General features: G+C 41.0%; 1 protein-coding gene across 2 annotated transcripts; it reads right to left on the bottom strand.

Annotated features, from left to right (window-relative positions):
- Positions 1-1,758: 1,758 nt before the first annotated feature.
- On the bottom strand, positions 1,759-13,731 carry LOC129177665 (glutamic acid-rich protein-like). 2 transcript variants are annotated; one of them, XM_054769024.1, is made up of 14 exons: positions 13,666-13,731; positions 13,517-13,576; positions 12,744-12,799; positions 10,267-10,388; positions 10,097-10,170; positions 9,128-9,238; positions 8,976-9,054; positions 8,721-8,761; positions 8,579-8,651; positions 5,970-6,260; positions 5,784-5,886; positions 5,420-5,721; positions 4,865-4,920; positions 1,759-2,065 (listed from the first exon to the last, which is right to left on the bottom strand). In XM_054769024.1, the coding sequence occupies exons 1-13, from the start codon at positions 13,690-13,692 to the stop codon at positions 4,865-4,867; spliced, it is 1,395 nt and encodes a 464-aa protein (XP_054624999.1). In that variant the 5' UTR covers positions 13,693-13,731; the 3' UTR covers positions 1,759-2,065. The 2 variants fall into 2 exon arrangements, with proteins under 2 accessions (XP_054624999.1, XP_054624998.1); XM_054769023.1 differs by having other exon boundaries at positions 13,517-13,722.
- Positions 13,732-14,582: the final 851 nt, after the last annotated feature.

Genomic DNA, 14,582 nt, shown 5'->3' with positions numbered 1-14,582 from the left:
GAGTTCATGACTCCACCAAACGAAAGACACTGGACAAAAAGACACCCAAGACGAAAACCACTGCTGAACAAAAACAACATTAAGGCTTGCCTCAATTTTGCCAGAAGACATCTTGATGATCCACAAGACCTTTGGGAAAATACTATGATCTGATGAGACAAAGTTGAACTTTTTGGAAGGTGTGTGTCCCATTACATCTGGCATAAAAGTAATCGCACATTTCAGAAAAAGAACATCATGCCAACAGTAAAATAGTAGCAGTAGTAGTAGTTGTGTGATGGTCTGGGGATGTTTTGCTGCTTCAGGACCTGGAAGACTTGCTGTGATAAATGGAATCAGGAATTCTGTCAAAAAATCCTGAAGGAGAATATCCGGCCATCTGTTTGTGACCTCAAGCTGAAATGAACTTGGGTTCTGCAGCAGGACAATGATCCAAAACACACCAACAAGTCCACCTCTGATTGGATGAAGGAAAAACAAAATGACAAAAAGACTTTGGAGTGGCCCTCTCAAAGTCCTGACCTGAATCCTATTGAGATGCCGTGGCATGACCTTAAAAAGGCAGTTCATGTTCAAAACCCTCCAATGTGGCTGAATTACAACAATTCCGCAAATATGAGTGGGCCAAAATTCCTCCACAGCGCTGTAAGACTCATTGCAAGTTATCCCAAACACTTGATTGCAGTTGTTGCTGCTAAGGGTGGACCAACCAGTTGTCAGTTGTTGTGTGTTGTCATTGACTACGGTAATATTTAAATTTGTTAGATGATCTGAAAGTGTGACAAACATGCAAAAAAAAAAAAAAAAGAAATCAGGAAGGGGGCTTCACTTTCACACCACTGTAAATGAATAATCATAAAAATATGTATTTGATTTAAAGGTATTTAAATACATTTAATGAAAAAATATATACTATTTTATATATATATATATATATATATATATATATATATATATATATATATATATATACACTATTACTAAATATATACTATTTTTTTTATCAAAATGAAGCTGAATAACTAAACAAAATAACTGAATTGAACCTTTAAAAAATGGTGCATTCATACAAAATGCTATCTGTAAAAATTAAGCTTTATAAAAAGAAAGCATTATATCAAGCCTTTTAGCAAGAAAAGGCACATACCTTTTTTGTGTGTGGAAAAGCTCGAATGTGAGTCTTGGATCAATAATCCTGCATCATATTGACAAAGTAAATGTCAGCCTCCATCACATCAGTCTTTTGAACTAAGACAATACGTCAACAGAGTTTACTTAGCATGCTAACGTTAGCTTAGTCTGTTGCTGCACCTTAGCTGGTGCGTTACACTCCAGTCTCCCGTTGCACTTTGCCCTCGGTTATCTCATACAGGCGGAGCTCCTTTGTCGTGTTGTTATTGTTTGTTAGCATGCCTCGCTAGCACTGATCAATGCTGCTTGGTTTCATGTGGAAAACCTGCCACCCAAACCAAGGCCGTGGAAAAGTGGCATCAAGAAAAGTCAGGCAAGCACGTTTTTGTAACCATTGTCAAATAACCCTATTGATTTTAAGTCAAAGGTCAGCCTCGTACAAGTTTTCCAGTGTTTCAACAATTCTATTGCTTTTGGGTTGCATTCAAACCACAAAGTTGGGTCAAAAATCAACAGTGCTGTCACTTCTTTATCAATCACTATTCCCAACTTCTAGCATCTTTGACAGATTATTTGTATGTAAGAAGCCTAACTACAGTATTTTGTATGCCAAACAAGTAATCGAAGAACAAAACAGACAGGTGAGTTTATTTCTCCAAAAAAACATGTGTCACACTTCACAGGGCTTCACAGTGACACGCTACATGTTTAGTGTTTCACAGCATGAACATCGTCAGTGAACATTTGTCTTATTTGTTATTTAACTGCTAAAGTCATTCCTCGCTCATCTTGGAGTAGTACACAGTAAAGTACCAGTAAAGCTACATTTACGTAGTCAAACTTTTACACTATGACAGTTTAGCTCAGGCATAAGGGCAGTCGTCCTGTCTGGAAAGTCCAACATGGTCGTCCTCGCAGGTCATCAAGAACATCACTGAGACAAAAACATTCTACATTAGTTCTCCATGAAATGTGTCAATGTTTGGCAGCACAGTCATCCCTTGCTAGTTTGCGGTTTGAACTTCGTGGCTTCACTCTTATCACAGTTTTTCAAAATACATGAATAAATCATGCTGCTTCATGTTTGAATACAGCCTATTATTAGCCAAAAATATGTATATTTAAGCATATTTTGTGTATTTTTGCCCAAATAAAGCATTTTCAAGCATAAAAACGTCTAAATTAACTAAAATACAAATACAAGGCATTCAAAAGACATTCAAAATGTTGATGTAGTATTCTACACTAGTCACTAGGTGTCAGTAATGTTACTGTCATGTTCGGTGAGGCACACAAGCACGACACTTGATTGCCAAAAGAACATGCTTTTATTGCAGGTTTGAATTACCTTACAGCAGGCACAATAATTCCTAATCAAAAACCTAAAAACACGGGCTACTGTTGCAGCCGCAACCCACAACAAGCTTAACTCAACTCTGAACTCCTGATGTCATTTCCTGTCCACTACCCACTCTCCTTGGCCAACGGCTGCCATGGGTGCCTGGCAGAAGCTCATGAGCCCCCTCTGGAGCTGAGCTCATGAACTCCCTCTGGCCATTGGCCAATAAACTCTGCTTGGAATAATGCATTATGTGAATAAGTTAAAATAGCTGTTTAAACTCGTATTGGTACGTGTCTTGGTATTGTATATTTCCTAGCTACCTTTTGAGTGTTAAGTTGCTGTGTGATGATTTTAGCCTTATGTCTAAAATGACATCGTTGTTGCCAATGTATCGCTCCCTTTCAAAAATCGAACAATGTAGAAGATAATTACAAACAATATATAACATATTGAAGCAAAATTGATTAATCATGTCAGGGACCCTTTAAAAACGTATACGCGAGAACAACGCTAAAAACCTTTAGCATATCAATATGTGGAATGAAATTATGGAACGGAAAGAATGGAAAGAACTCAAACAATGCACTAAAATGAGCAATTTCAAGATACAGTACAAGCAGTTGATGTTTACAAAGTACAAGGAAGAAGAGTCCCACAGTGCACATACAATGCCATGTAGAACCACTCTTGCACTTGCTACTAACTCTTCATTTCTTCGGACCTCTTGAAGTATTACATTGTCTGTACTAGGGATGTTCCGATCCACATTTTTTGGCTTCCGATCCGATTTTTTATAGTCTTGCTGATCCAATCCTGATTTTTTTTTTGTTGTTGTTTTTTTTAATAATAATAAGCTTTTGTTACAAATATTAATTTGTGGGATTACACAGCACGACCAATAATATTGTTTGGCTTTAGTAACAACCCTGTGTGAGTCAGGTCCCTAATCCAATAAAAGATCAAACTGGACAAAATGGGCGTGCAAAATACTTTTATGGTAGGACTAATCATTTGACAGGGTTATAGATCAATTTGTGGTGTGATTTTGAATTTTTTTTTTTTAAACAAATTTTCTTAGACCCCTATGAAATCTGTTTTATTTTTTCCCAAATTCCGTTTAAATTTTTTAGAATTCAGTTTTTTACCTTTTCCACTTATTTTAATAGAGTTTGTGCTATTTGGGTTAGTGACACAGATGTCACAGATGTAATTCCAATCCCGTTATTAATGTAAGATGTTTTAATGACACCTTTATTTTGTTTACACAATTAGACAAATGTGACAAAGAGCGCTCTTATTTTGAAGGCCGGAATGTGTTGTGTGTGAGTTGAGAATGGCACTTGACGGTTGATACGCGCTGGCTGCACGATAAACGTGCCTCTCGTCTTTTTTCACTCAGAACCTGCACGTCGTCAGTCGGCAATGTAAAATAGTCCTTAAATTAAAGCAGTAAAACACAACACAGTGAAAATATACTCATCCAGCCTGAGTTACACACACACACACACACACACACACACACAGCTGCACGAGGTAAACTAAGCAAACCCCACTAGCTTCCATTGACACTCTGTAACAGAGGAGTTTCCAAGGTTTTTTGCCGCCATTTCGACATGTTTAGTAGTGTTTGTGCGGCCCCTATTATAAGTAACCAGTGGTCAGAGCGGCACTTCCCATGCGAGCTCCCTACACCGTGAGGCAGGAGTCCGGGCACACTGAGAGGGAACTACTGCTGTAGCTACGGAGCCGAACATCCAACGTGAAACTAACTTCGCCACGGTCCACCGCGGACATGTCTGCATGGTGGTGTTACGTTTTCTTCTTTTTGCGGGTGGCGCGAGTCGAGTGGCAACCAGCTTTGAGGCGCATTACTGCACCTACCATGTTGGAGTGTGGCTCAGAGTTACGAACTGTGTGGAGTCACTCAAGGGATTACTGTAATTGTGTGAATGCTGAGTTATAACATTCTCTTAAACGGTGCTGTCCCTCCAAACTATACCCGCTACACACCTAGCATATGTTACCAATACTGTCGTGGTTTAAAAGAACAGATTGAACAAATAAATGTCTATATTTGTCACAATTCAAAGTTAAACTGTTACATTATGTTCGACCCAAAAGCCTAAATAAAATCATCGTTCCTGGCTTTCACTCATGGTTGTCTCGTTACATGTAAACGTCTGTGGCACATAAACATTCACAAAAGCAGTCTCAGAGATGCGACCAGCAATTTGGAGTCATTGAGTGGTTATGGATAAACGTTCAGTGATTGCTAATGTTTGTAGCTAAACTTTGGCAAATTGCTATCATTACTTGGCAACAATCATAACTAATGTGTTGTGAATTTCTTAGTGAGGACAACAATCACAACAACAAACATGTTAGTTTCACCTAGAATGAAGCAACAGGAAGTCTGCCATCCTCCTTTTGGTATTTGAGTCTCTTCTCTGCAACAAAAACAGCACAGGAAGTGATTAACCTTCTTTTAACACTGAAATTATTATTGTCACGCTAATAATGTCACTCCATTCACAACTTTATTCTTGTTTTTGCGATTTACCACCTCATCCATCATTTACTTGTGTCCCAACTTTTTCCAGCAAGGGCCACATACTGAAAAATGAAAGATTCGAAAAGCAATCCAATGTAGGTCAATATATGCTAACCTATCTAAGCATTACTAAAAATAAAAAAGCTTTGTGTTATTACTTATTAGTATCAATATTTCAGCGTTTTCTCTTTACATTATGCCTTTTTGCTCTATTTTTTTTACCTGGATTTCTTTTGCTTAATTTCATTGCTGGGTTTCAACCACGTGACCTAGAAGCAGTTTGCATCACTTCCGATGAGCAGACAGGGGCAGGCATAAGCTTTACACCTCGGACGCTATACTCGATTCAGTACACCACCTGTACTAACTTTTCTTTAGTTTTAAAAGGTTCTTACTTATTTTCTTGGCTGATGTCTTGTTGCTAACTGGAGTCTCATCATATTCCGCAGCTTTCTTCTTCTTCTTCTTCTCCTCTGACAGGTGAGCTGAGTGTCCACCAGAAAGATGCTCAATGTTCCCAACGGCATGTTCTATCTTCTCCTCACTGGCTGTTCTCTGCTTCTTCTTCTTCTTGTCTTTCTTGCCGTTGGTAGCAGGAGACTGGTCCTGTTTGATCTTCTTGCTCTTTGGTGCATCTACCTCCGAGGTTGCATATGTCTCTGGCTTGGAAGCTTTGGATTCTTCTGGGATGTCTTGCCTGCAGAACACAACAAACATTCAAATGTTCTTTGTCTTCAAATAACCAGCAGAGTGACTGACTTGTGGCCTTGCTGGGATTTCTTCAGCCTCATCCTCTTCTTGCGGCTCAGTTTCTTCTGTGGATGCATCTTCCTGCTCGAGGAGAGCTGAGGAGCAGCGTCACCTTCAGGAGAGAAGAGGAAACAATCACAAACTGTCTTGGTCTTCCTGATAAAGACTACTTTGTGAAACTTTCATCTTTTCTACCGGCTGCTTCCTGTTTTTTGGGTGTCTCTGCATTGCTCCCGGCTGGTGCATCATACTGCACCTCCTGGCTCCTCTCCCCCGTCTTCTTCTTCCTCCTTCTCCTCCTCTTCTTCTCCTTCTTTTTCTCCTCCTCCTCTGGTGGACTCACCCCTTCCTGCACTTTTTCATCTTTAATGTCTTCCACCTTCTTCCTTTTTGCGACTTCAATTTCAGAGAGTTTGTCTTCATCGTGCTTCTTCCTCTTCTTGCCTTTCTTCATGTGGTCTCGCTCCTCTGCAGTAGACATCTTTCCTACAGAAGGGAAACATACGCCCATGTTGGAATGATGAATTAAAGTCATGATACAATCCATAAAAAGTTTGGGTTACACAATGTAACCTTGTTTCTTTGGTAAGAAGTGAGGTGTCTCACTATGGGATATCGCCTTGAGCATGTATCACTATAGAAGCTCCAATGACACAACGTCTGTCAGTGACAGACAGGTCGAGCTGTGCCCAGGGCCACGCCCCATCCTATAACACAGCCTCTCCCTCCAAATCATTCCTGACAGTTTCTTACCGCGTCCACAAGGGCACCTCACTCTGTTATCAAAGAAACAAGGTTATGTTGAGTAACCCAAAGTTATTTTTCCAACTTCACTCGGTGTTTCGCTATGGGAGATATGGCCATCTCCCGGACTGTAGCAGACAAGCTAAGCTTTTCACGGCCCAATTTGCAAAGCTCACACATGTGGAAACACCTCCATATCCACTGCGTGTGCCACGGAAGAGCCAGACATGTCAAGACAAACATGTGAGGGGTAGCCAATCTTGCTGCCATGCAGATATCATGCACAGTAATCCCCTTAAACAGGGCCCACGATGTGGCCACTCCCCTTGTGGAATGGGCCCTCAAACCTGAAGTAACCCCTTTCAATCATAGGCCAGTGAGATAGCCTCCACAATCCAGTGAGGCAGCCTCTGTCAAGACAGTGGCTTGCCCCTATGGGGTGTGAGTCATGATACAAACAGCAGATCCCCTCTTCTGATTTCTGCTGTTCTTGCAACATACCTGTACACGTGCAATGCCCTTACCAGGCACAAACAGTAAGGTGGATGAAAAGCCCTCAACTCCACAGTGGAACACCTAAAAGATGAGGCCATCACTTTGGGCACGAAAGCGGGATTAGGCTGCATGCAGACCCTCATCAGCCCCCCAAGCAAACAGAAGACAAGCAGGGCTAATAAAGAAGGCCTGAAGGTCACTCACGTGCTTTGCTGAAGTCAGGGCTAAGAGCAACGCCATATTTCAAGGAAACAAATTTCATCTCCACAGCCTCAAGTGGCTCGAATCGATGACGTGAATGGGGATCCAGCACCACCAGATCCCAGGGGGAATCAGGCAGAGAAACCGGAAGTTTACGACGTGCCCCCTTCATAGAATGGCACACTGAGGTGCTGCCAGACTGGCCCACATGACAAGCACAGATGGCTTTGAAATATACTGTAGCTAAATCGTTGAGAAAGCTCTTCCTCTTTCCACTAAATCCTGCAGAAAACACAGGAGGTTCACCACAGAGCACTGAAAACAAATGGTTCCTGGAATTACATCATTCCTCAAAAACACACCATTTGCTGTTATAAAAGGAGCGCGTGGAAGAGGCCCCTGCACTCTGAATAGTGTCAATGAACCCATCAGGCAGACCTGCATCAGTTAAAGTCCACCTCTCATGGGCCAGACCCAAAGAGCTACCCGATCTGGGTGCGGGCGGTAAATCTCCCCTCTCGCCTGAGATACCAAGTCCCTGCAAGCAGGAAGAGGCCAGGGTTCCGCATCCAGCTGCTGCACCATCTCTGCAATCCAATGCTTGGATGGCCACTTGGGTGCCACCAAAATCAGGCCCTGCTCCCTCACTCTGGCCAGAGTTGGAGCAATAAGGCTGGGGGCGGGGGGGAACGCATACATCAGCACATTCAGCCATGGATGGGCTAGTGCATCCACCCCCAATGGTGCCTCCATGTCTAAGGAAAAGAACAGAGGACATTTTGCATTTACCTGCAAGGCAAAGAGATCTACAGCTGCCCAGCCGTACGTGCTCCATATTTCCTCCACCACTTGTGGATGCAGAGCCCATTCCCAGGAGGACTTCCTCGGGACAGAAGAACCACCCCCTCGTTCAACACCCCTGCAACATGAGTCACTCTGAGGGAGAGTCCCCCATATTGCAAAACCGATATGGCTGACACCATCAGACCCAGAAGACGCAGGCATTGTCGGAACGACCCCACATTTCCCTGTCGAAACAGGGAGGGACTTTGCCTGAGGGACATTAACCTCCCGTTTGACAGTGTGATGCAATACGACAGGGAGTTTATGTTGAGACTTGTCTGACTTCTGAAAAATGGAAGTCGTGAGGCCGTCCATTTTGCTTGGGAGGGGAATATTGGAGGAGGTGAGAAGGACCTGAGAGTGATTTAGAGTTGCTATGTTATAGGAGGGGGCGTGGCCCTGGGCACAGCTCAACCTGTCTGTCACTGACATACGTAGTGTCATTGGAGCTTCTGTAGTGATACAAGGCGATATCACATAGTGAAACATCGAGCAAACTTAGAAAATAACTGTTTTTTTACCATCATCAATAGCCTCTTGGTCCTCTGGTGCCTCCGTGTGGTCCTCCTGCTTCAACCCATCACTGATCTCCATCTTTAAAGTGGGACGTATGAACAATATACTGTACATCCCTTTGTATGTGTGGATTGTTATGTTTCTTACCTTGACCGCCACCTCCTCCTCCTCCTGCTCAGTCCTCATGTCTAAAGTACACAAGAAGAATGTGTTTTTTCATGTAAACTTTATCAGAATTTAGAAAGACATTGTGTAAATTGTCAGCGGGGGAGGGAAGTTCCCACCCCCTTTAAGGCGTCTTCACAGCTGCTCGTGAGACTTTGCAATAATGTGACAAATACGACGTAGGTGAGTTTAGTTTGTACAAGAGGAGGTTCCAGTGCCATGATTGGCCACACATACCTGCAGGAGGCAGGGCTTGGTTGTCTGTTGGCTGCTCTTGGGCATCCTGAGCACAGGTGGGCATGGCCTGCTCACTTGTCTGCAGGAGGGTGAGTTTGTTACCAAAAGCTTTACTTAGTCTTTCAATTCTGCAGTTTTTTAAAATTCATCACCTCAGTGTCATCATTTGGGGTGGGGGTGGCCTCAGTTTGATGGACAGCTGCCTCCTCCAGCCCAGAGGTTTCACCTTGGACCTCTTCGGCATCCATGATGAGCTGTGGCTGCTGGAAGAAGATGACAAAGGACAGTTAGACCTAGTTTGTATAGAGAAATGTCATCGACTGTCTAGTGCAGGGATCTTCGAGGTCTAACATACAAAGTCTACGCCAAAAGTTCACCTGTTAACATTAAAGTTTTCTGGCATTTTGGGGTCCTGTTGGTACCCAGCATGAGGATGTGGGTGCTTTCCCCCACCTCCCCAACCAGAAAAGTGCTGTGCAGTTGCCCTAATAAAACAACATTTTGCGCTACGCTCAGATCTGACCAAACGGCTAAAAAGGTAGGCAGCCTCGCATTCACAGCGGTAAGAATTGAGAGTCTCCATACATTAACACAAGAGTTAAGATTTTATTCTACAAACTGCTTCACTTCTTCTTACGCTTAAGAATGTTAAGATGTGACTTTAAACATTTCCTGTACACGTAATAATGCTTCTGTGATGGCCACAGTTTGACTCTGGAACAGATTAACTGACAAATGACATAAAATTTGAAAAATCATTTCAAACAAATTATGCATGATAAATCTACATTAAAATCGGACAAAACCTGCTAATCATCCATGCAGACACACTCACACAAAAGGAGATAATCTGCCTCCCAGCAGTGAACAAACACACACACACACACACACACACACAGTATGTCTAGATAGACGAACAACAGAGCAGACAAGACATGAAAGTGTGTATGCACACATGATTACAGCGAGTGGAGATGAGCTATGTGTGTGTAATCACTCGGAAAGACGACCTTTAGCGCTCGCTTCCGCCTGATGAAGTGACAGACATTTAACTCTTTGTGTCCAGTCAGCATTTTTACGTATTCTATCATACTGACAACTGTTTCTAATATTTTGGTTACTTTTCTGGCCTCCTCTTCGTCATCGGGAGAGACGTTGTGAATATCTCCGTTGGCTTCCATCGTCTGCTCAGAGGCTGGAACATGAAGATGTGTCAAGTTTTATGTCATAAAAATTACTCCTCAAAAACACAAAGGAACTATAACAAAGTAAAATAGAAGACTTAACCGACCCAGTGACGCGTTGACATCAATGTTGCCTTCTGTGAGGGTCTTGTCTGAGCCCCCTTCAGGTTCAACTTGGTTTGACTCATCCTTAGCTGGCTGCTTAGCTTGCTGGGAGATGGAGCACAGCCTGTATACACAAACACATTTACTGTATATACAGTACATACATACACACACACACATTAGAGATATATATATATATATATACATATAGGTATATGTATATACATATGTATATGTGTATATACAGTATGTATATATATGTATATATATACACACACACACATACTGTATATATATATATATATACACACATACTGTATATACACATATACATATACATATACCTATATATATATATACCTATATATATATATATATATATATATATATATATATACACACACACATACATATATATATATATATATATATATGCATATATACATATGTGCGTGTGTGTGTGTGTATATATATATATACACACATGAAAAATGCATATACATATATACATATACATATGTGTATACTAATATATATATATATATATATATATATATATATATACACATACATATGTATAATATACATATACATATGTGTGTGTGTGTGTATGTGTGTGTGTGTATATATATATATATATATATATATATATATATATATATATATATATATAAAAATCGGTGACCCAATTTACACACATTTACACACACATAAATACACACACACACACAGTATACTCTATACATAGACACTAGGGAGAGCCGGATACTCGTAGACAAGTCCAGTATCCGTTATGGATACTGCATTTTTGCCGAGTACAAGCAGTACACTAAACACATTGAAATAGCATGCAAACAACATAATGAATTGGTGGCAATGAAGGCGAGGCTAACTTAGCTCAGCAGTTATTGACCAGCTCGGCGGCTGGATGCTGATCGCACACAACACATACAATATCACGATGCAAACAGTGTATAGCATTGAACAAATTACAAATAACCAGGTTACTCACATTTACAGACGCACACTGTTAGTTGAACATCAAAAACAAAGTCTGTGTTATGACAAAAACTTTCAAAGCTCCGCGGCTGCCCTGGTGCATTTATGTGCCCATCTCACGTCGTAATTGGCGGCTTCGTTTAATCATATGCTAACTTAAAGGAAGAAAAGAGAATGGGCACTACTAAAGCAGTCTTTTGTACAATTTTTAAAGTGTTTTTTTTATATATTGTCATTTCCAGTTCACATGTAAGTGTGATTTAAACAAGAATACCAACCAAATTTTTTTTTATACAGCTCACAGGTAAGTGGCACTATTTGAGTTATCTTGAGAACAGGCTGGTGGGCGACTCATGTGGTCCTTAGGGGCCACCTGGTGCCCGCAGGCAACGTGTTGGTGACCCGATTTAGACCACACATACACGCATAATAAAGACGTTGATGTGATGTTCGGAGTGTCGGTGAATGCATCTAGCGGTCTGTTTAGTGACCACGAGGAACTGTCGTTTCAATGACGAATGGACTAGAGACGTTTATTTAGTTTGTTTAGAGTTGGAAATACATATATGGTGTTTGATTTGCACTGCTGTTGTTGTGTTCAGGTCAGAATAAAGTTATAAAGGAGCGACAGACTCTGTGGAGAGTTACATTGTTCCTCTGTCTGTCATCATAACAGAGAGCAGTGGCTTGCCATGTTGCATACGCATTAAATATGCTAAGAAATGTAATGTAATTAATTAAATAAATTAGTTATCGTCATTAACGGGCATTTTTTTTTGACAGCCCTACTAAAAACTAAGTCTAACTAAGTTTTACAGTACATACACATACACAGTATACATATAGCTGAATAATAAGCAATAAATATAGCAACTTCTCATCAGTCCAAGTCAATTTCAGAATTAAAATAATGTACCGATTTAAGCACCACCCATTTCCGGTTAAACCATGCCCACGTCCGTTTTTTTCATTCTGAGTACAGATGCAGATGTAACCCGCCCTGTTTCGCACCTGCCCTCACCGGGGCTCGAACACAGGACCTTCGTAATGGGAGGCGAGGGCGCTGACCACACAACTAAAAGCCCGGACTGTCGACCGCGTGTTCAGCGCAGCTCTTGAGGCACAGGGAGTTAGGTTTACCAACGTACACTCGCACAGCCTCACAGGTTGGCATCCAATACAGGTCATTTAGATGAGTGAGCAGATACAGGTACAGACACAGATGGTGGTGTACTCGCTCATCCCTAATAGAGACACATAAATACTCTACATACAGTACACATAGGTGGATACTGCATTAACAAAGTACACACCTTCACTCACCTTGACCTTCACTCAATTAATTTTTTTTGTGTACGTTTTTGGACCGCATGGTTGGATTTTGGAATGGTGTTTGACAGTAACAGGAAGTGAAGTTGTCATCTTGAGTGACTGGTGAGATGATTCCAGAGTGCACGGAGCATAAAGACACGTGACTTACTTTATCCATGCTTTGTAGATGTCCTGTAGGCTCAAGCCCCCTTCTGGTGCCTCCACCTGCACTCCAAACACAATGCAGCAATTAAAAACCAATAAAAGACAAAAAAGCAGCCCATAACATGATTTTTAGCAACAGCAAAAAAATGTACTTACTGTGAAATGCTGCTCCTAATAATACTAATAACAAATGTACCTTTCATTCCTTTGATTTTTCTGTATACTTTTGACAAATGAAACCACAACAACTGTGTTGAGAGAAATAAAGCTTTCAATAAACAAAAAACAAAAATACACATTAGCGTGTCCAGACGTGCAGGAAGTGCATATTGTTTAAAAGGTTTTCTTGTGAAGTGATATTTACATTTTTTTTTTTTTTACAAATCTTTTTAGGCCACTTTTCAGGTATTTGTAACCCTGAAGACATCTGTTACTATGCCAAGAACGAACTTTTAAAAATGAACACGAATGGAAGTAATTAGACAAACATAATAAAACTAACTAGTCGACATGCTTGGTGATGTATGTATGATGTATGTGTTGATCATGTTAACATGATGCTGTTAGCTAGTTTTCAACGGGGAGGAGGTTGTCTGTACTTAATGTGTACTTTATGTTTACGTCATGTTCTTTTATTTCCACAAGCACTGAATAAATCCACCGTTTAAAAGCTCATTCACATGACAATAAAGATGAGTTTAATCTAATATTCTCAGTATTTAATGAAGGAGGCCAACGTGAGCAAAAATTTTGACTAAATTGTTAAAATGTTTCTACCTGGACGACGTGTTTCTCCAGCAGATCAGCGGCGCCCAACAAGCCTTTCATTTTGAGGTGCTGAAAGACGAGAAAGAGTAGCGTCGAGTCTTCCTCAGAGGACATGACGAAAACAACAAGAAGCGGACAAAAATGGCAAATGTTCTTACTGCCTGACCACTGACAACACGCTTCATCGCGTGCGGCTTGCTGAAGGCTCGCGTGCTCCGGCCGCGCCCCCTGCACGGAGAGGTGCACCATGGGAAGTGACGTTTTCTACCTGGTATTCATCTAATTCAACTACGGACGTAAAAACGTTTTTCTTTCGCTTGATGCATGTTGCTACTATTTATCGTAAGAAAAGAGTGATTCAAGTTTTAAATAAAATAGTACTCCCTAAAGAAGCAACCATTTTACAAAGTGTAAAAATAAATCATCTTAATGCAGAATTTAGCACCAGGTGTTGTGTCCATTATTCATTACTGTTTACAGGTGATTTTTTTTTATTTACTACTTACTTACTTACTACTACTCAGTAGTGTGCAGTCAGGGCCAGCAAATCCTTCTCTGCTAGCCTAAACACTACCAGAAGCACTGACCTATATTTATCATGTAAATTCTTGTTTTTTTTCCCCATAAGACTGGATTCATTTATTCCCAACAGTCTATTATCTTCATTTAGTAGCGTGTCTCTTGGCTGCACTGCTTCCAGTGGTACTGGATGTTAATTTTTTTTGTCCAATCGGATTTCAGCTTCTATGTGTTGCCATATCAATGTAATTTGCCCTGGGCCTTCAGAATCAGCAGTGCTGGCCCATGTCACATAGCTATTACTAGCAATGGGGCTGTTTTTTTAACCAATCAGACTTCAGATTCACCTCTCAGGGCCAGCTAGCTGTTTTCGTCCTCTGATTGGTTGATCAGAGCAGTGTTACACCTACTATGGCTGACTGAGGTGGAGAATTTGACAGCTCTGGTAAGTCGATGTGTTATATTTAAAAGATTTATGTTTTTGTTGCATTTTTAGATAAATATTGATTCTGAACTGGTCCAGATGATGTTGTAGTGTAGAGGTTTGGAGTTGTTT

The sequence above is a fragment of the Dunckerocampus dactyliophorus genome, chromosome 2, assembly GCF_027744805.1.
Source record: "Dunckerocampus dactyliophorus isolate RoL2022-P2 chromosome 2, RoL_Ddac_1.1, whole genome shotgun sequence".
NCBI lineage: Eukaryota > Metazoa > Chordata > Actinopteri > Syngnathiformes > Syngnathidae > Dunckerocampus > Dunckerocampus dactyliophorus.
Note: the sequence above shows the minus strand (reverse complement) of the source record. Positions and strands in the feature narration are given on the sequence as shown.

Coding starts and splice junctions, on each gene's coding strand:
- LOC129177665 (XM_054769023.1), bottom strand. CDS start 13,621: ATGTCCTCTGAGGAAGACTCGACGCTACTCTTTCTCGTCTTTCAGCAC. Junction 9,239..10,096: donor ACGAAGAGGAGGCCAGAAAA/GTAACCAAAATA, acceptor ATCTTCTTCCAG/CAGCCACAGCTCATCATGGA. Junction 5,887..5,969: donor CAAAAAACAGGAAGCAGCCG/GTAGAAAAGATG, acceptor TCTCTCCTGAAG/GTGACGCTGCTCCTCAGCTC.